This window comes from Macaca fascicularis, chromosome 7 (assembly GCF_037993035.2).
Source record: "Macaca fascicularis isolate 582-1 chromosome 7, T2T-MFA8v1.1".
Classification (NCBI taxonomy): Eukaryota; Metazoa; Chordata; class Mammalia; order Primates; family Cercopithecidae; genus Macaca; species Macaca fascicularis.
In genome coordinates this window covers 148799851-148822255 of record NC_088381.1, presented here as the reverse complement: position 1 = coordinate 148822255, position 22405 = coordinate 148799851, and the positions used below count along the sequence as shown (strand labels likewise).

Here is a 22405-nt window from a genome sequence, read left to right as displayed (position 1 = left end):
ATCTTGATAAAATAATTTGTTTTATATTTTAAAACCTTTATATGTTTCCTTTATGTCCTTGCCTTTCCTTTTCTCCTGTTCTATACACCAAGTCTATCATTAAATTTTGTCAGCTCTATTTTAAAAATATTTTTTTAAATTGGAAACTATTCATCTCCTACCACTACATCTCCTCTCTTGCTCGGGCTAATGCCATAGCCTCCTTGCTTCCATTCTTACCTCCTTGTGATCTTTTACAGAATCAGATAATGTCACATCTTTCTTCAAGACCCTTCAATGGTTTCTTTTCTTTTTTTTTGAGACAGTCTCACTCTGTTGCCCAGGCTAGAGTGCAGTGGCATGATCTTGGCTCACTGCAGCCGCCACCTCCCGGGTTCAAGTGATTCTTATGCCTCAGCCTCCCGAGTATCTGGGATTACAGGCATGTGCCACAATGTCCGGCTAATCAATGGTTTATTTATAGAAATAGAGCCCCTCTGATCTGGTTTCTGAATTCCTCTCACCCTAATTTTCTTTCTTTCCTCCTTTTTTTTTTTTTTTTTTTTTTTTTTGAGATGTAGTCTCCTTCTGTCTCCCAGGCTGGAGTGCAGTGGCACAATCTTGGCTCACTGCAGCCTCTGCCTCCTGGGTTCAAGCGATTCTCTGCCTCAGCCTCCTGAGTAGTTGGAAATACAGGCATGCACCACAACACCCAGCTAATTTTTTTTTGTATTTTAAGTAGAGATGGAGTTTCATCATGTTGACCAGGCTGGTCTCAAACTCCTGGCCTCAAGTGTTTCTCCCGCCTTGGCCTCTCAAAGTGCTGGGATTAAAGGCGTGAGCCACCACGCCTAGCCCCTAATTTTCTATCGTTGTTCTTCTTGCCAACTGTAGGCCAACCATCCTGGCCGTCTTGCTTTTCCATGGATATACCAGGTACCTCCTCCTCCTGGACATTTGCACTTTCTGTTCCCACAGCTAAGAATTTTCAGCTCTGAAACAATTGTACAGTTTGTACCCTCATGTTCAGAACTCGACTTCAGAAAGCCCTTATTGACTATCGTAGATAAAATACTCCTTCACTCCTGAGCCCCTTGCACTGTTGTATGTTTTCTTAACACTTTCGTTATCTGTCAACCGTCTGTCTCTTGACCAGAATGCAGGCTTTATGAAGGTAGGGACTTACCTGTTTTGCTCGTTGCTGTATCCCCAGTACCAAGACCAGTGCTTAGCATAGAGTAGGGGCCCAGTAAGTGTTTCTTGAAGGAATGAATGAATAAATATTGCATACTATATAGTAACTATTCATTCAGTAAAATATTCATTTGGCCAATACTATCATGTACCTAATACCTATACATTCAGGTACTGTGCTGGGGACTAGGGATTTAAAGATACCTAAAATACTGTCTCACCTTTTAGGGACTCCTAGTTTAGTTGAGGAAATAGAGATATTAACTGTCATTGTAATACAGTAAGGGCATTATTCCACATTTGTGTAGTCTATAGAATATCTCAGAGGGGAAATAATTACCTCTACATGGCCCCTTGGGAAACGTTTGGGTGAGAGAGGTGGCATTTTTGCTAAGACTGTGTTTTTACATTATTTTAGGAAATTCTTCATGAATGTGATTCTGCCCCATTGCTTGTTGTTACATGTCAAGCACTTTACCAGTCAATGGCTGAAACACTTACATAAATTTTGACTATCATTTTGATTCAAACTATTGCTCTTCGTCCTATCATCATACATCATGCTAATTATTTTCTTCTTTGTATTTGTTACTTGTGGTAACAAATAACAATTTTTTTCTTTGCAAGGATGAAATAAACATTGTTCTCTCTTCTCTATAAGACTGTGAGAGAGCCATTAATGTCAACATGCTGATAAAAAGGAAATGGATGGTGAAGAACGATTGACTATTATAGGATTTAGTTTTCAAAGGCGTTTGAATGCTATTTGACACAGCTTGAAACATGCAGGTCTGAGATACATCATGCTCTTCAGTCGCCTTTTTAGTCTTTTTCTTGATTTCCATCCTTGCCCCCTTATTCCACCTCTTACAGATGACACTAAAACACTTTTAATATTTTTTTCATTGAAAGATATTTTTCCCCCCAAAGCTTCTATAGAAGAGAATTCTGAAGAGACCTTGGAGGAGGTCTCTTTCAACCTTGTACTTGATGTTTGAATTTCCATTTACAGAGCAAGCTAGCTTCTTAGATATTTTAGAGTGTCTCCACAAGCTATATTATCTTTCTAGTATTGGGAAATCGTTGGCTGGATTAAAGAATATTCCAGTTTCATCATCTATTTCAGTGGCCTAGTATTGAATAATGATAAAACAATAGTTGAAAGTTTAGAAATGTATCCTACATCATAGAAGTAGTAGCATGCCAGCTGTTAGCTTTTGAATTCATTGAAGGGTGCAGTTTTATGAGATGATGTATAAATGTAAGTTGTCGTGAAGTTCTTATTATCTGATTTCTATATAATTAACATGTCATGTCTTCTGAAGCTTTTTACTTTATTAAGAAAATAATACTAAGGGCTATTAATTATTAAATGCTTGCAGTGTACTTTCTGCTCCATTCAGTTCCTCATTTTAACGGTCTTTCTCCAAAATTCTACCATGTATGTTATCTTACACTTTCTTATTTAAGTATTTTTGTAAAATGTGTGTTTTTCAGGATGTCTTCCTGGGTTGATAAATTTGCTTATAGGTTCCTTGATCCTACCATCCTATTAACCATGAGCTAGTCCCCATATGATTTTTTTGTTCTTCTTTTCTCTCTTCTTTCCCCACTGGTAACTACTGGGATTATATTCACTTTCTGGGTTCTCGAAGAGTCATTACTTATTCTATTATGGCCTCTGACTTCTTTCTTTATTCTACTTAGTATTTCAGCATATGTGTAAGTGTTCTTGTAAAGCACTTGTAATTCTATTGGGGAATAGTAGAAGTTTATATGATAGATAAATACTCTTATTGCTACTGTGAGTTGTGTTTAAGCCTGACACATATTTTATGTTCATACCACATATTACTATATCTCAAAGTATGTTTAATCACTTCTACTTTGCTATGTGTACTTATATGTTCTTGCCAATATTGTCATTGTAAATTATAACAAATAAGACTAGCATGAATCTGTGTGAGTCACTTTTTGCAGCACCATATGCAAATAGACATTTAATGCTGTTAATGCTATGATGATGATGAAAAATGTCTGCTGCTCCTGTTGACTGAACAGCTGCCTGACAATAGACTGAGATTTTCTGTGTGCAGGACTTGTTCAATTTCTATGTTATGCTTTTCTTGAAGAGTGGAATGTTTCTGTCTATGTTTTCAGTGAATTTATGCTAGGCCATCTGTTTATAAAGCCCATTTCCATCATTATCAATTAATATTTATTGGGCAACTACTGAGTGCATAGTAATATTGTACAAACAAAAACCATTTTGCTACAGATAGACTTATTCATTGACTTAGTACTGTTTTATTTTTATTAGAAAATAGTGAAAAACAAAAAAATCCTCCTAAATCCAAAGGCATAAAATAACATCCTCTAACTCTGGACACTGAAAGATGTTGTATATTTACAGAGCTTTCTGTTCAAAGATATACAACTTGAGAAATTCTAAATTAAATTTCCATGATTATCTATGTATGATCTTCTATTTGTCAACAATCCTAACTCAGTGGTCCTGCATTTAGAAAGTCAAATGAAGTATTATATTACTGTGGATTTCTAATAAAACTATGCATCTCTTTTTGAGAGCAAACTACTCAGATAAAAACAGACCTTCTACTAGGAGCATTTGTTTTTTGATTTTGAAGGAAATCCTGGAAAGTGCACTTGTTGGGCTCACATTTAACTTTACTTGCAAGATTTTTATGAAGTTAAAGATTGCATAAAAATATAATCTGTTCCAGTAAAAGCAATGGCATGTTAGGGAATAATACTCATTACCATTGTTGCTTTTGAATTAAAGAAGTTAAAAGACTTGTATGTCTTTTTAGCATACTGGCTTTTTTATGAAGTAATTAAGGTTTTGTTTTGCAGATTGGCAAGTTTACAACATTTGAAGAATGAAATCCTGACACTAGTCAACAGGGGTTTTATCTTTGAGTTATTATTGTAGTCATGGTATTGAATTTTTGCAGATTCATTCATAATCTCTGGTCTAGTTAGCCTTCTGTGAGGCCCTTGGCTAGGTTTAGGGTAAAGATTGTGTCCACGAAACAGAGCAAAGGGAATTCGTGACTGAACCCTTGACCTTGTTTGGGTTCGTTGACACTGGGTGCCCTAAACAGTGGTAGATTCCGTAGGTATGGGCATAGTGGAACCAAGAAGTTTGTTTGTTCACTGGGGAAAATAGGTCAGTAAAAAGCATCCATCTCTTCCACCAAGATAATTCCTATAAGAGCCCTTGTGTATTTTTGGGATTCTTGAAATAATAAACATCTTATTAGAAGAGAAAAAAAAAAATCTAAGCCATTCTTAAAATAAAACCTTGAGCTTTATGTTTAAATACCACAGGTATCTTTAAGGAATGTTATTAAGGATTACTATTACTATCAGAAATAGTATTTAACTTATGATCGATCCTACTTAACTACATGATATTGGATATTACCCTTTGAACAAGAGGAATTGTTGTGTTTTGTGACTTATGTGCTTACCATTTCCATCTGGAAAATACACACAGTTCAATTCGTACCAAGATTTTTGAATTTCTTCCTTACTTTGATATCCCTTAAGTTTGTGTGGTATCATAATAGTTTCAGTATTGAATTCCTTTTGGACTTCTATCAAGCATTTCTACTTTTCACCTACCAAAGTGTGTGGTGTGTGTGGTTTGTTTTATTTTTTATTTTTTTAGTTGTAGTTGTTGTAGAATTTCCTTTCCTTGGTCATGGCTGAAAAATAAATTTCTTTGAACAATTTAAGTAATATCCACTTAGCTATTTTTAAATTAGATATTGGTTCAGGGATTTAGAATATGAATGCATTGTTTTTTTTTTTTTTTTTTGCCTTGAAAAGAAACTTAATTTTTTTTGTTTTGGTTTTTGTTGGCACAGATAATCCCCAACTGGATGAACTTAAAGGCTAAAATTTTCCATTACTTTAGCTAGTTCTCATGGGGGAGGAATCTCTAACTTGATTTGGGAAAAGCATAATTTAGAAATTCAAAGAACATGACAAAAAAAGTATGTGTTAATATAAATGAGTAGTACATGTTCTGAGCAATAAAATCCTGCTGTATTATGCATATAGAGTCCTTTTAAATATATGTATTATTTTATTAATGTTTGATGCCTTTGGACCTGTGTTTCGGCAAAGTCCAAAAAGAATTTTTGAGATAGACATCAGATTTCCATCTTAAAAAAAATTTTAATTAAATAAAGTTTCCATGATAGTGTTTTATACATACTCAGTACTAGAGTTAATGGAGTTTTTGCTCGATTGAAAGTGTCCTTAACGCTACCTTAAAATTTTAATATACATAAATATAAACAACATATAACTTCAGTTTATAGCTCATGTGGTCTAATTTGGATTGGAATCACATTATATTCTGTTAAGCTTAAAATATTTGTCCACTGGCTTTTATTTTCTACCCATGTGAAGAGTTTAATTACAAAATATAGTAAGAACAATGATTTTCTAGTGTTTAGTGATATAACTTCTTCATTTTTTATTGTTACTGGAAAAAAATCTGATTTGATAATTTGTACCTTCAAGTAAATGATGTTGACTGTTTAATATGAGCACATACTTGTTTTTCTGTAGTGTTGTTAGTTTACCAGTAAATGATCTACAAGTTCTTGCCCTTGTGACCAAAGGCGTGCAATTGTAGCACTGCTGAGTGATTAGGATAAGTTGGGATAGGTTATGTTTATAATTTTTCTCCGGAAATTTCATTGGCCTGTGTGGGAATTAACATGTGATTTTTATTTCATTCCCATGCCATCATTCTTAACCAAGCTTGCTGGTCCATTTAAAGCAGACAAAGGGCCTTTAATTCCCTATTTGTTCTACATCTTGGAGTGTGTTGTCTGTTAGAGCCTCTTGATAAACATGCTTGTTGTCAATGTGGTAGAGATTTTTATGGTTAAGTGAGAGGTCTACAAACATTTTTCTTTTCCCCTTTTTACTACTCTCTGAAAGGAAAAGCTACATTTTTTTAAAACTATATATAACTATGAGAGTTTAGAATCGCCTACTTCTAAGGAAATGCAGTAGTACAATACACGATACGACACACTTAAGGGAAAGAAGAAAAATTGTTGTTATTAAAGATTTAAATGTGCCCCGGGGACCCTCTATTAAGGCTCAGTGTTGTTGCTGTGATCTTGAACATGTAAAAGACAATCTAAATCCTGGAGCAGGGCACATGATAGCTTTTAGCTAAACTGCTCTTAGGAAACAAACAAGCTTTCAAGAACAAAATAACGTAATTATTGAAATTCATTGACATGTGAATTTTTTTTCTTCTTTTATAACTGCTTTTACTGGGTCAGTTTTAATATAATTCTAAGTTGCTTGTTTTAAGTCAAATGGAAAAGAAATCCAGTGCAGGCTTACACCCTTAAAAAAAGGTAGTAAATTAGTTAACGTTTATTATTAAGGTTTAAAGAAATGGCTTGTAATTTTGATTTGGTTAATTTAAAAATGTCTCTCTTTGAGTATTGTTTGTGTTTTCAGTGTTTACAGGTGCATCAACATATATTTAATGGGCCTTAAGTGTTAGCTTTTCCTTGTCTTTCGTTTTAAACTAAATAATGTAGAAAAACCGATTCAGTATTTTAGGCTAGGGTATTGCATTTGTGTTTACTTGTTTACTGACTCATGGTATATAGAAAGCAGAGCTAGTGTTCAAACTTAATGGCATTTCTAGATGATATAGTGGAAATGTAGTAATTTGCTTTGGATTGTTCCTTAGTATCTCACTTTTGCTCCTTATTGAAAACAATAGAATTTAAGTTATCATTCACAAAAATTTTTAAAAACTTATATATACTTAGAATAAAAGGAGAAATTGAAAAAAGGAGACTATTAAATACAGTTTTAGGCAGCAAGTAGAGCTATAATAGAAAAGTACATTATTTTGGAAAATCAATATGATAAATAACTTATTAGATGTTGTAAGGGGAAAGCAAGGAAGAAAGGAGTAGCACAATATTATTTTAGCAAATTTCTAAGTATCCAAGAGAATTAGAGTTTCTTTTATTCAACCAACTTAAATATAGAAGTTTTGATTTTTTTTATTTAATTTTTTTTGAGGATCTCACTCTGTTACCCAGTCTATTATTGTTACCAATAATAATAGTTGCATTTTATTGCACATTTGCTGGGAGCCAGACATTGCTTTATGTGCTCTACAGATTTCAAACCATTGAGTTTTCATCATTACCCTTTAAGTTTTGTATTATTATATCAATATGAAGAAGCAGTATACTCAGTTGTTAAGAGGCAGGCAGCCATAATCTATGTCCTGTCTCTGTCACTAAGTAGGTGAGTGACGTTAGGCAAATGATTCAACTCCTTGTGCTCCAGTTTCCCCTTTAATAAAATGGGCTGGGAATAATAATAATTCGTAGAATCATCATGAGGAGTAAATGTATATTTTGAATATATGTAATATATTTATTTATTATATGTAAGGAGAAGAAGAATGCCTGGACATACTAAACACTGTAAAAGTGTGATAATATTGTTATTCTCAAATCAAAATTATTTTTCATTTTGTTGATGCTTCTCTGCCTCATTACTCAATTTCTATTTGAGAGTAGGAATTATGGCAGAGGGAGCTGAAATTGATTGAGTATACTTGCATCAAAGCACTTTTTAACATATTTTGCTGTTTGCCTAAAAATTGGTTTTCTGTTGATCTTGTTGGAAAAGCTTCTGGCAACTTGGCTTTTTACAAGTCGTATGGACTTTACACATACCCCTTGCTAAGTCTAAACACTAAAATTGTTAAAAATATTTTTTAAGCGAATGGAATGCATTTCAGATATTATGAAAGACAGTTCCAAGTATAATTTTCCCCTTTAAGTTTAATTTTGTTTTAACGTAGAAACAAACCAAACACTTTTATAGTTAACTTTTGAAATGTGTATTTTCTTAAAGTTCTTTTTCCTCATTTTATTAAAGAGGGGAAACTGTAGAAAAGAATATTTGTTTCCAAGAAAACTGTTAGCTATCTAGGCCCTCTAAATAATGTAATAAAATTCCCAAAGATGGGGAAAAAAAGGAAATTAAGTGAATATTAATTAGGATGATCAGGAATTGCTTATTGTTTATATTTTGTTCCCACTGAAGTGTTCTTAGGGTTACAGTGAATGAGCAGGTTGTAATTTATAGATTTTGTGTAACTTATATCCATGTCTTCCTCAGCCCTAATACATAATAAATTCTAGTAGTGACTTTCAGTTTTGTACATATTTTGGAATAATTTTTTTTTCCCACCTCTTTCATTCTAGGCACTAAAGAAACAAGAAGCTAAAGCAGATGAGCATGAGGGGGCAATAAAAAATAAGCTAATACAAACTGAAACTGAGAAGAATCAAGTAAGATTTTAAAAGTTATCTTTCAAAGAATAAAGTGGTTTGGGGCCAATGGTATTTGTTGAGTGCCTTGAAAAGTGTCCCCAGGATCCTTTAGAACACTGTGAATTCTTTATCTTTCTATGTGGAGTCAATTGGTTCAACAGCTCTTCTGCTTGCTAGGATTTACTCTTGGAAACAGAGAAGCAAGTTGTTTGCTACCTTGTCATCTATGACCACTCTGCCTTCTGAGAGGTGAATTAAACTTTACCTTTTCTTGTTGGAAACATTTAAAGAACTTGACTTTGTTGCAGGGTTAGAAAAGACCTGTCATTTGGAGACTGAATATTTTGGTTATATTCATTTTCATTATAGTGGACAGATACAGTAAGCAGCCCAGTTCTGGAAGCATTCTCTATTTCTATTCAATTAAATTAAATATCAACGACCTTTGACCTATGTTCATGTTTATGAACTGTGTATTCATGTCTATGAGCACGTAGAGCTTAGCACTTTAGAGTTAGAAAGGAATTCAGAGGCCAAACAACTCTTCCTTAATTTGTGAATAAGTAGATTTAAGGATGAGCTCAAAGTAATGGAAGATGAAGTGAAAATTTGCCCTGTTCTTTACTCCATATTGCTTTTTTCTACCTACCATTGCCTCTTTTATTTTATTTCACCAACTCATGTAAAGGCAGCTTCCCTGCTGCTTTCAGGGTAAGCGAAGTATGTTAGGTCATCAAATTTGCCCTTTGGGAGTTGTGATGTTGAAATTACACAGGGATTATGACCAATATGGGCTTTGGTTGATTTCAAAGTCATTTTGCTTCAATTATGATTTCTTTACTCTATTTCTCCATAGAGACTAAAGAATAGGTCAGACAGTATTTTATGTGGATTCTGTGATCCCCACATATACTTTACTTTTTTAAAAATATGACATTTGTTTTATGAGCCACATGTATAATTTTAAAAAAATTATATACTGAGATTTAAAGATATATTTTGAAATAATTATAGATTTATAGGATATTGTAAAACAAGATGCACAGAGAGGTCCCATGCACCCAGTTTCCCTCAGTGGTAACATTTTGCATAATTGCCATTCAATATCAAAACCAGGAAATTGTTGGTGCAATCTACTTAGTTTATACAGATTTCACCAGCTTTATATATACTCATTTGTGTTTTGTGTGTGTGTGTGTGTGTGTGTGTGTGTGTGTGAAGTTCAATCCATTTTTATCTTGTATAGATTCTTGTTACCACTACCACCATCAGGATACAGAACTGTTCCATCACCACAAGACTCTCTCATGTTCTTTCATAAGCACACCTACCACATGTGCAATTATTAAAGGATTAATATACAGATAGCAGTTGTTCAATTGAAATGATAATTTAGAATAAGTACTATAAATCTAAGCACTTACGAGCATCTTAATATAAATGTGCGATTTTTATAAAACTACCTTAATGTTACAGAATGCAAATAAGTCTAGCACATATAAGGTCTAAATTTTTAAGAAACTTGTGTTCTATCCTATTACATATTTCAGCTTGAAATCATCTAGGCATGTTAGGAGTTTGTAGAATATTTAGTCACTTAACTGGTCACATTTTTTTTTTTTTGAGACGGAGTCTCGCTCTGTTGCCCAGGCTGGAGTGCAGTGGCGCGATCATGGCTCACTGCAAGCTCCGCCTCCTGGGTTCACGCCATTTTCCTGCCTCAGCCTCCTGAGTAGCTGGGACTACAGGCGCCCGCCACCACGCCTGGCTAATTTTTTGTATTTTTAGTAGAGGTGGGTTTTCACCATGTTAGCCAGGATGGTCTCGATCTCCTGAACTGGTCACATTTTTTATCGATATTTATCTCATGGCAGTATCATTAAGGAAATTTTAAATGTCTCATTCTGAATTTAGACATTTAAAAATTTAAGGAATGTCTTATGAATATTAGAAATATTAGGAATGTAGGAAATCACCAATTAAATGAAACTTTTGAGTTATTGGGTCCCTGCCGTTTTTATTCTAATTTAGTTAATTTGACACTACATTTTCTAATTTAAAAAAAAAATTGCCTTAGAATTTAGATTAAAGTGATTTAGAACTGGAAGGGATCTCAGAGACTGTTTAATATAAAATTTTTATTTTAGAGATGACAGAACGGAGGCCTAAGGAGAAGAGACTGGGACTGACTCACAGTTGAGATGAAACGTACTAGATCCTGACTTCCTGAGGCCTGGTCTAGTTCACTTCATGTTGTACGATTAACGTTATTTTTTTTTTTTTTTTTTTTTTTTTTTTTTTTTGAGACGGAGTCTCGCTCTGTCGCCCAGGCTGGAGTGCTGTGGCCGATCTCAGCTCACTGCAAGCTCCGCCTCCCGGGTTTACGCCATTCTCCTGCCTCAGCCTCCTGAGTAGCTGGGACTACAGGCGTCCGCCACCTCGCCCGGCTAGTTTTTTGTATTTTTTAGTAGAGACGGGGTTTCACCGTGTTAGCCAGGATGGTCTCGAACTCCTGACCTCGTGATCCGCCCGTCTCGGCCTCCCAAAGTGCTGGGATTACAGGCTTGAGCCACCGCGCCCGGCCGATTAACGTTATTTTAATGGAAGTATTGATATATGTTCATAGTGAGAGATTTATTCTTTTATGTTAGCTGTAAATGTCTTCTGAAAACTTTTCCACTTTTCTCCTTTTAAACTGTGCCCATAATAATTTAGTTATCTTCTATTCCATTGGACATTTTTATTTATCCTTTGTTGAAACTCTAGCTTGAACAGGAATTGGAGCTATCTCGAAAGTTATTGAATCAATCTGAAGGCAGCCGAGAAACACTTTTGCATCAGGTAAGTCTGTGCAAGTTATTATAATATACTTTTACATTAAATCAGGATTGAGTAGCTCTATTTAAATGTCTTTGTGAAAGGAAAAAAAAAAAAACTAGGTCTAGAAAAAAATGTGTTCCTAAGGAATGTATATTAGCACACTAAGCAAAAGATAAAATTCTTTCAGGTAAATTCAGAGAAAGCTAGTACAAACATCAGCCAAAGTCCCCACTGTGTTGGTGTATCTTGCTGATTGCTGCTACAACTTACTACTTATCTCTCTTAGCATGAGCAGTGTAAAAGTAAGACTGAATGTATAAGATAAAATTTTCCCAGGAGCTTAATTTTATTCCAGGAGGCATTGGGAAGTAAAGGAAGAAGTAAACTACATAAAACAGACCTTTGTATGTTTATGTTACTTTGAATAACATTATTGTCTTTAATTCATGTTTTCAAGATACTGCTTGACCCTTTTAAACCAAAGATAAGGCTTATTTTATTTTATTTTTTTTGAGACGCAGTCTCACTCTGTTGCCAGGCTGGACTGCAGTGGCGCAATCTTGGTTCACCACAACCTCCGCCTCCCGGGCTCAAGTGATTCTCCTGCCTCAGCCTCCCGGTAGCTGGGATTACAGGCATGCGCCACCACACCTGGCTAATGTTTTGGTTTTTTTTAGTAGAGACGGGATTTCACCATGTTGGTCAGGATGGTCTCCATCTCCTGACCTCGTGATCCCCTGCCTCGGCCTCCCAAAATGCTGGGATTATAGGTGTGAGCCATCACACCTGGCCAATAAGGCTTAATTATTAAGTATAACATTTTGCATTCCATCAGCCCATAATGGGAGTTTGGTGCTTCTGATGTTTAAAGTTCAGTAACTTTAAATAACCATCTTACATACATTGAATAAGGGCATATGGGTTTCTAACTGCCTCTCTGTCTGTGTGTAATACAAACTGCAATTACACTTCCTTCTGTTTTGAAGTGTGTGTTATATAACTCACCTTCAGAATATGCTAGGGGTAGGCAAAGATGTCAGGCATTATAGATGTTCAGAAGGAGTATTACATTTTGACAATTGGTGCTGAAAATACAAGATAGCACCTGTTTTACAAAATCTTTGAAAATATTCGCTGACTTTGTTCTGCAGCCAGTGGTCACGTGGAATTAATTTTGGCAGAGTTCAAACTTTCCTTTTTAGAAGTTTATATTTGTATTTAATTCCATTCTGATTTGTTTGGAACTCTGACTTATAATCTCCAGTTTCAGTTATGGAAGCAAGATATTTCTTTGTTTAGGTTGTCATTGTGATTTTAGCTGAATCTTTTTGTCACTGTTAACTTGTTTAATGGTCATTTGGAAGTACCTGCTATGGGCTAGGTAATTTGGCAGTCTAAGGATAGAAAGCTAAATCAGTTTCTGACTTCAAGGAGTTTAGAGTTTATTCAACAGCATCTATTACATATTTATTTTGAGCATTATTTTAATATCAAAATATGCTAAATCATGATCATTTATCTTGAATTTGACAACCAATAGACCATGTTCACATGAAAGCAAATGGGTGAAAATAGAAAAATATAAAAACGTATAATACTTAATTGAAGTTGATTTGGGTTAATAGTCATGGAGTAGACTGAGGACAAAATAAGTGATTAAAAAAAAATCCGATCACATTCTTTGCCACAATGGACACAGAGAAGGAAAAACCATGCATTTATTCTTTGTGGAATAAATGAGAGGAATGAGGAAATGGAGCAGGAAACCGTTCCACTATGCTTGGAAGGAGATTAACCTGGATTCAACTTGCGTTTACAATAGCCCATTTGAAGTAGGTCTTTTACTGATTGTGAAAACTGATGTTTGATTTTTGACAATGTGTTTAGGTAGAAGAACTGCGTGCACAACTTACGAAAGCAGAGGGTGATCGAAAGGGTTTACAGCATCAAGTGTCTCAGATTTCCAAGCAACAGTCAAACTATCAGGATGAACAAGGGGAGGACTGGAGATTTAGGAGAGGTAAAATGTAGATTTGTACATAATAATGTGATAATTTGTGTGGGGGCTTTTTGGTCTTTCTTAGAAAATACTTTTCATCCTCAGAAATTGCGTTCCTTTGTGATGCTCATGTCATACTGTTTCTTGATCTATTAAAAAGTTTCTGATAAGTTGATAATAATTTAGCATCATCCCATTTTAATATCGTCCCTGCTTGGTTCAAACCCATTTGGGTTATTAGACCTGCTTAACCATGGATGGTTTTCACTTAGAAGGAGCCTGCAAAAGCAGTAGTTTTTCCAGCCTCCTATTCCCATGCCCAAATATATGTGCTTATGTGTATGTATGTACCAGTCTTTGTACTTACACTGTAAATGTCGCTCTGTCTTTCACATTCTCTTATCTCAGTTTTCAATATAGGAGAAATTAAAGTTAATACCCTATCTTTTTTGTGATCTGGAGTTGGTGACAAAAATTAATTACAACTCAGTCGTAGCCATGAGCTGTATCACTGGCTCTTAATGTGGATTAGGAACACTTTGTGTTTGAAAAATATTAGGGTACCTTCTCAGTGGAGGTGTTAATTTAAATTATGGAATTTAATGACTGGATGTATGTTCAGGCTTAATACTGATAATATTGAGATTATATAATGGTTTCTATTAGGTGAGTTCACATTGCTCAGCTTCTATATTATTCCAGTAATGAGGCTTCCTACTCAAATGCTCAAAATATTGGTGAAATTTTTTTAAGTGTTTGATGTAGTATTAAATTCAGGGAAGGTAAATATTGCCCCAGGCTTTCCAAATACATCTCCATATGTTGCCTAAGCTAGAATTTCCACATTGCCAGAAAATCATCAATGGATGACAAATTTTGGCAAACCTATTCTAATATACATATATATATATATATATATATATATATATATATTTTTTTTTTTTTTTTTTTTTTTTTTTTGAAACAGAGTCTCGCTCTGTTGCCCAGACTGGAGTGCAGTGGTGCAATCTCAGCTTACTGCAAGCTCTGCCTCACGGGTTCACGCCATTCTCCTGCCTCAGCCTCTTGAGTAGCTGGGACTACAGATTCCCGCCACCACGCCCAGCTAATTTTTTTTTTTTTGTATTTTTAGTAGAGATGGGGTTTCATCGTGTTAGCCAGGATGGTCTCAATCTCCTGACCTCATGATCTGCCCACCTCAGCCTCCCAAAGTGCTGGGATTACAGGCGTGAGCTACCACGCCTGGCCTCTAATTAATATATTTTCTTAGTCTGTTTTGTGTTACACTAAAGGAATACCTGAGGCTGGATAATTTACAAAGAAAATAGCTTTATTTAGATCACAGTTCTGTAGGCTGTACCAGAAGCATGGCTCTAGCATCTGCTTGAATTCTGGGGAGGAGTTTTGTGCTGCATCAAAACAATGTAAAGGGGGTCAATTGGGGAGTGGGGATGTGTAAAGGGGGACCAAATTTAAGGGATGTCGTGGAGTTCTGAAAACTCACTCTTGTCTGAACTAATCAATTCCCTTGAGAACCAATCCAGCCTCAGGAGAGCAAGAACTCACTCACTACTACAATAAGGGCACCAAGCCATTCATGAGGGACCTGTCTCCATGACCCAAACACCTCCCACTAGGCCCCATCTCTTAACAGCCATAGTTGGGATAATATTTCACCACGAGGTTTGGTGAGGACAAATAAACTATATCCAAACCTTAGCATATTTTTATTTGTATGCCATTAAGTTTCATTAAGTTCCGTGTGATATAATGTAAGTATCATTTGACCCAGAATATCACTTATTTTTAAACAATCCTAAGCTGTTAGCTTCTTCATCAAATTTCATAAAGATGTACATGGGAATTGTTGGAAAAAAGACCAACACATTTGTTGTATGTTTTGATACCTCATAAAATGTAATTATTTTTGTTGTAAGTCTTTGAGGACTTAAAATATTGAGCTTTTCTTAGCTACTTATCAGGTACGAAAAAAATTTCGGAAGTTCGGAAGTTTTTTGGTATATGTGATAATGGACTTCTTCACCTTTTAACAACTGTAGAGTTTTTCATTCTTTACAGAATACTTATATTATTTAAAGACAGTTCTACAGTAGAAATCATACTTACCACATTTTCAGCTGGTATTTCTTCCTCTGCCCACTGCAAAATGGGTTCCACCTCTATTTGTAAAATTGACTTTGCATGGTTTGCTAGCAATCTCCTCTGTCAATTCCAAGGATATCATTTCATTACTTATTTTACTGTTACCTGCTTATTTCTTCTTCCTTCTTGAAAGTCTTCCTCTGACTTCCATGCTCCTTGCCTTTCCTAATTCTTCTGCCTTAGTTATTTACATTCTTTGTATTAGAATCTTTTTGCTGTGTTCACTGTGTCTTTTAAATGTTGATTTTGCCCACTATCCTATTCATGGCTTTTGTTACTTAGTATTTCTGCCTGGGAATTGATTAAAAATTATCACCTATAGGTGATAATTCCTAAATCTAGCTCTATTTGCTCTCCTAACCTTTGGCCCTCCAGATAGAGTTGCTCATTGGTTATCTCTGTATGCTGTTCCTCAGAATGCATGTTGATACACAGCTGAATTCATCGTCTCCTCAAAACATGTTTTTCCTTTCCTTTCTCAGTGTATGGCATCATCTTCCATCCAGACATCCAAGTCTAAAATACAAAGAACATAGAAATTATTTATTCTCTCCTCCATATAATTAGTTTCTACCTCATGCCTATTTATACATCCTGATATCTCTTGAATTTGCAACATTCTCTTTCTTATTCCCACTCCCCCAGCTTAAGCATGCTTGGGCCAGTATAGGACATGTAGCACTCTCTTGTCTTACCTATTCTGGCCTCTCTGAAATCTATTTTCTTTTCTACTACTAAAGGACACTATTATTATTTCTTATTTCTATATTAATGATTAAAAAAAGGACCCGAGAATAAGGAGGTTGAGTTACTTGCCCAAGATCACACATGAGGGAAGTAGCAGACTCCAATTTTTTTTCCCCCAAACTTGAGATCTTAACTGCTATCCTATATTGACCAAACATTCTCTAAAATCGAGTGTTTGTAATGCTGTTTATATTTTATACTTTTTGTTTTAAATATTTTAACTTTGGGAAATGTTTCATTACGTATACTATATGTGTATTTTATAAATACATATATTTATAAAATAAACAAATACATTTACAAATAGATAAATATGTACATTTGCAGGTTGGATACCTATCAGAAGTAGGGAAAGTAGGGCTCATGGGCCAAATCCAGACTGCCACCTGTTTTTGTAAATAAACTTTATTGGAACACAACTACTCCCATTTGTTTATGCAATGTCTAGGCTACTTTTGCAATACAATGGTCGAATTGAGTAGTTGTGACAGAAATCATACAGCTGAGATATTTGTTATCTGATACTTTATAGAAAATGTTTGCTGATGCTTGGTTTGTAGGATAAATTCTAAGTTTCCTAGCAACACATAAACTCTGTTGACACTCCCTCCCACCCTTATAACATATGAGATGTATTGGCTACTTAAAACTACTGTGTGTGCAGTTACCTGAATGTTAAATTCAGTTTTGTACCTGTATGCTAGGTGTGTGCTTTCCCTAAAAACACCCCAACTCCTTCTCCTTTGCTTGGTGAAATTTTGTATTCATTCTTTAAGTCTGACTTAGTTCTCAGTTCTTCCTACCTTAGTTCCTCACTGAGACAGCGCTAATCCCTTTTACTGTTTGTACTGTTTCTGTATAATCCACATGTATCTATCAATGCTCTTATCATCCTATTGAAATGCCCATATGTTTTCCCTTCTAATACATACAATTTTGAACACTAGTATTCTGAAGTTGGAATGTATTTTACGCATGATGTATAAATTTAATTTGTTAGTGTTTTCTTCTTTCATTCCCTTCTTTTTTTTTTTTCTGGAAAGGAAACCACTAGAAAGATAGTAGTTTTTAAATGACAGTACATGTTCCAATTGTTGACATTTTAGACTCCATAAAGTAATTTATATTTTGTCTCTATTATTGGGATATGTATTAGTCTGTTCTCATACTGCTAATAAAGACATACTCGAGACTGGGTAATTTATAAAGGAAAGAGGTTTAATGGACTTACAGTAACACATGGCTGGGGAGGCCTCACAATCATGATAGAAGGCAAAGGAGAAGCAAAGGCATGTCTTACATGGTGGCAGGGAAGAGAGTTTGTGTAGGGGAACTCTCCTTTATAAAACCCTCAGATCTCATGGGACTTATTCACTATCACGAGAACAGCATGGGAAAGAACTGCTCCCATGGTTCAATTGCCTCCCATTTGGTCCTTCCCACAACATGTGAGAATTATGGGAGCTACAATTCAAGATGAGATTTGGGTGGGGACAGAGCCAAATTACATCAGGATGTAATCTCATTGAGGATGAATTTTTATATTATTTGTCCTTATATTAGAAGAAGGTCCCCTGTGTATCATAGATCAAGTATTTCACGCTGATTTAAATACTAAGTCAACTTATATTGTTAAATGATATATTAATTTCAGGTAGTAATCTCCAGATTAGTAAGGATTAGTAAATTGATTGGCCATACACAATCAGAGATTTAATAGCATCGTTTGTTGTTTATGTTGCAAGAAAATTATTTTGTAGATGAAGTGACTTTGTTGAAAACTTTTTGTATTTTTGTTTTACTGTTTGGAGATAATGTAGAGATGTGAGGAAAATTAAATTTAAAAATGTGTATGATTTTCTTGAAATAAATTGCAGTAGAAATCAGGTAACATTTTAAGTTTTAGTATCAAACTGGAATAATATTTGATGACATAGCAATGTATATGTTTTTGAAAGTTATAAAACTTGAAACAACAGGCTGGCAAAGTCTGTTGAATAACAGTGTCAGTAAGTGGATTATGATAGCTAGAATATTGAAACATCAGGTCTCAGTACTATTTGAAAGTACATTCTTCTGTGAATAAAGAACAACTGTTGAGCCTTCCGTTTTGTCTTTCAAGGGGTTGAGCGGGAAAAACAGGACCTGGAGAAGCAAATGTCAGATTTGAGAGTGCAGCTGAACTTCAATGCAATGGCATCTGAGTTAGAGGAAGTGAAACGGTGCATGGAGAGAAAAGACAAGGAGAAAGCACATTTGGCATCACAAGTAGAGGTGACTTTGCTCTTTTTAAGCCATATTTGAAGTATTTTAATTTTATCTCATGGAATTGGGTAATGAAATTTTAATATAAAGATGTGTTATTTTATGAACTCTAGTTTGAGCATTGATAATATAAAGTTACATTAATGGCTAATTTACTTATATGTAGAAATTCCTATGTATTCATTTCTCTTTCATTCAGGACCCCAAAGCTAGGAACCTGGATTATTTTCCTTTATTATTTCACAGAGAAATCCTTTACTATTTTTAAATTTGAAAATATTTTTGTTCTAATAGCAATTGAACCCTTTCTATAGACAGAAGGGACATTTTTTCTTTGAGAGAACAGTGAATTATTATTTATTTTGTGGGTGAAACTTGCATAATGCATAGTGAAAAGGTGTTACTGATAATTCTTCTTTGGAACCATAAAGGTTTTCAGACCTCTAGTTGTTGTGCATGAGGTGGAATTGCGATGCCTCCATTAATTTAGAGTTGTGTAGCAATCATGGATGATGTGGTAACCATGAATGAAGTATAACTAGGCAGCTACCATTTCCTGCTTTTATCTAGCATAGATGAGGTAATTATTGGTATATATTAAAAATCAAAGGAAAGGACCTCATAAAAGGAAATGGTTTAATTCAAATTACAATTATATTAGATTAAACATGGATGACACATTTAGAAATAGATATGTATCAGTCATCCCTATATCTGTTTTTATGAGTGAAGTTGTATTCTAATTTGAAGTATTTCCAAAATTAAAATGAAAGGTAGAAAATTGGTGTTAAAAGCACCTAATTTTATATAACCCAAAGGAAATATTTAATGTTACTCGTCTGTGTTTCTCTTTCATCTTGTCAGCACATCAGTAGAAAATGTCTTTTAAATTTAGTTCAAGATTCAGATTGTAAAGATAATGAAATATTGACATACTCTTTACAAAGCCTTCTACATGTTTAATAAAGACTTACTTGAAATTGTCTCAGAGCAATGGTAATTATACAACTTTTAAAGTTTTCTTCATGGGTATTATTTTAGCCCTTGATCTTGCTGATGAAAATGCTAAAATATGATTATTTTGCTGAAGTCACGTATTAAAAAAAAAAAACTATGCTGGTTAGATCTAAAAGGTAGAAAAATCCCTTTGCTTTATGTTCATAACCACACGTTGGTCCTCCCTCCCTTCTTTCCTTCCTTCATATTGTTTCTTTTCACTTGCCATCGTGATATAAATTGGAAAAAAATCTCAAATATGTGAGCACTAAAAAAATTACTTATAATAGCCTAATAATGCTCTTATTCAAGATTCCTGGCTTTCTCCTTGTCCTAACTGAATAGTTCTTTTTCAATTTCATATGGGTTAGGGGAAGAATTTGAGTCCTCTTGGGTTAGTTTGGTTTGGTTGTATAGAGTTTGGGTGTGAAAAACAATTGGAGGAAAGGTCTTTACAACACATCAAATATTATTGACTGCCTGTTACATGCCAGACACTGTTCTAGGTGCTGGCAACATAGCAAAGAACACAAATGCAGCTGATTCCTTGTTTCTCACAGTGGATCTAAAATTGATGCAGGCTGGGAGCAGTGGCTTGTGCCTGTAGTCTCGGCTACTCAGGAGAATGAGGTGAGAGGATTGCTTGAGCCAGGAGTTCAGGGCTCCAGCGAGCTGTGATTGTGCCACTGCATTCCAGCCTAGGCGATATAGTAAGACTCTGTCTCTAAAAAATAAGTAAATAAAAATAAAATTGATGCAGAAAGTTCTTTGAGTTTGTCTTGCTTCTAAGAATAAATTTCTTTTTGAGAATGAAAGTTTTTTTTTTCCAGTTGCCATTGCAAAGGACATCACAAAGACAGTGTTTATCCCTGTAAGACATTAACATTAACTAGTCTTATTTTTTCTGATTTTCTTGTTTCGAAGAATAAAATAGTTAACTAAATTTGCAATTGTTTCTGATTTAGTGACACTTCTGATTATGCTTTGTTTTTCATTATAAAAGAACTATTAAGGTAGAACAAGTGTGCTGTCCGTATCACTAATGTTCTTATGGCACCTTTTGGAGGCCATTTGAATATCTTTGTTCCCAAGCTATTCTCAAAGTGATGTCTCATGCAGACTTTGTGAGATATTAGGTCATAGATTACTTGATTGTAACCTCTAACAATTGAAATTTTTTCTTGAAATTTAGTCTCTGCTTTATTTTTAGAGAATATTGGGTAGTATGAAGATGTTGCCTTATACATTCTATTAAAAAAGAGAGATTACTCTTCTTTAGTTGCTTTTCACAGACCAAATATGAATAAAAAAGATGCACAAAATGAGATCATTGGTCAGGCCCAAGAACATATATATAGTAACAGTTCTTATGACTTATTCAATCATTAATGTCTTTCTTTTTAACCTTCATTTTCTGACACCTCTCCTACAGAACCTCATATGTGGTATTGTCAAATAATTCCTTTTTTCTTAAACTTCCCTACTCAGTTCCACCATTTTTTTTTCCTTTGTTCCAGTTGTTCATTGTTTCTGTGAACAACTTTGCATGTCTTTTCTTTTTGTGGAAATCCTAAACTTTTTCCACCATGAAGCCTTTTTGGATTATATCAGCTGTAAGTGATCGTTATTCTTTCTGAATAATCCTTTTGTCCATATCACTAATATACTTATGGCACCTTTCTCATAGTCTCTTGAAGTAATCTGGGTATGTTTTGTTAGACATTTCAAAGTGGGGCCAGGCATGGTGGCTCATGCCTGTAATCCCAGAACTTTGGGAGGCCAAGGCAGGTGGATCATCTGAGGTCAGGAGTTCGAGACAAGCCTGGACAACATGGTGAAACCCCATCTCTACTAAAGATACAAAAATTAGTCAGGTGTGGTGGCAGGTGCCTGTAATCCTAGCTACTTGGGAGGCTGAGGCAGGAGAATTGCTTGAACCTGGGGGCGGAGGTTGCAGTGAGCCGAGACTGCATCACTGCACTCCAGGATGGCTGACAGAGATGCCATCTCAAAAATAATAATAATAAAAAAATAAAAATGCAAAGTGGGCCAAAATAAAGTAGAAAAGGAGACTCAGAAAAAAGCCAGCTGCACTGTCACCAAGACAGAGTGAACTTTGGTGCCCTTACCTTGGTGGAGACATCATGTTTCAAGGTCTTGTCCTCATATCTGGAAACTTGAGTCTTCTGTGTGTGACCCAGGAGACTGGCTCATATTAACAGTGAAACTCAGAAGAGAGAAGTATAGGTCAGTGCAAAAGTAATTGCAAAAACCGAGATTACTTTTGCACTGACCTAATATACAAAAGAGTACCACTTCACTGATTTACCCTGTGGGAGTCCTATACGGATATGAAAACATTATTCTCTTATGCAGGGCACCAATCAGTTATAGTAGAACTTCTCAACCTCCCACCTCCCTTTTTACAGAGTCCTTCTAACCAGAGATACTGTTTACTTCAGCTAGATTCTATGTCTTTATTTCTGGAGTGTGTTGAACTGGCATCTCTTCTCATTCCAGCAATCTTCTATGCTTTCACTCTGATGCTCAGTCTAATGTTTAATTTTTCTTTTGATATGTTGCCGTGCACAGATTTTGCTCTGGGCCACTTACTAGTATGCACTGATGTTATAATTCAGAGTTGTGGCATTCTGGGAGCCACTTATGAATTTAAAGCTTCTATTCCTGTTCAGATTATAAACGGGTTAAGAACCAAGTTTTATCTCTGTGTCCTTGTGTGTTCCCACACAGTCTTACCTATACTAGGTACTTAATTAGTATTTGTTGAATGAAATAATATGTTGTAAAAAGTTTATGGTTTTTTTTAAAGCTAATGTTTGCTCTCTAGTCATTTCTTAAAAGCACATCCATT

At 34.9% G+C, this 22405-nt stretch overlaps 1 protein-coding gene across 14 annotated transcripts in view; it reads left to right on the top strand.

Annotated features, from left to right (window-relative positions):
* Positions 1-22405, top strand: part of CEP128 (centrosomal protein 128) — a 441752-nt gene that overhangs the window by 91698 nt on the left and 327649 nt on the right. For all 14 annotated transcript variants that reach the window (XM_073998545.1, XM_073998538.1, XM_073998537.1 and 11 more), the window contains 4 exons: positions 8475-8561; positions 11310-11384; positions 13251-13383; positions 18395-18546. In XM_073998545.1, the coding sequence (XP_073854646.1) occupies positions 8475-8561; positions 11310-11384; positions 13251-13383; positions 18395-18546 (447 nt within the window). The remainder of the gene's footprint in view (positions 1-8474; positions 8562-11309; positions 11385-13250; positions 13384-18394; positions 18547-22405) is intronic.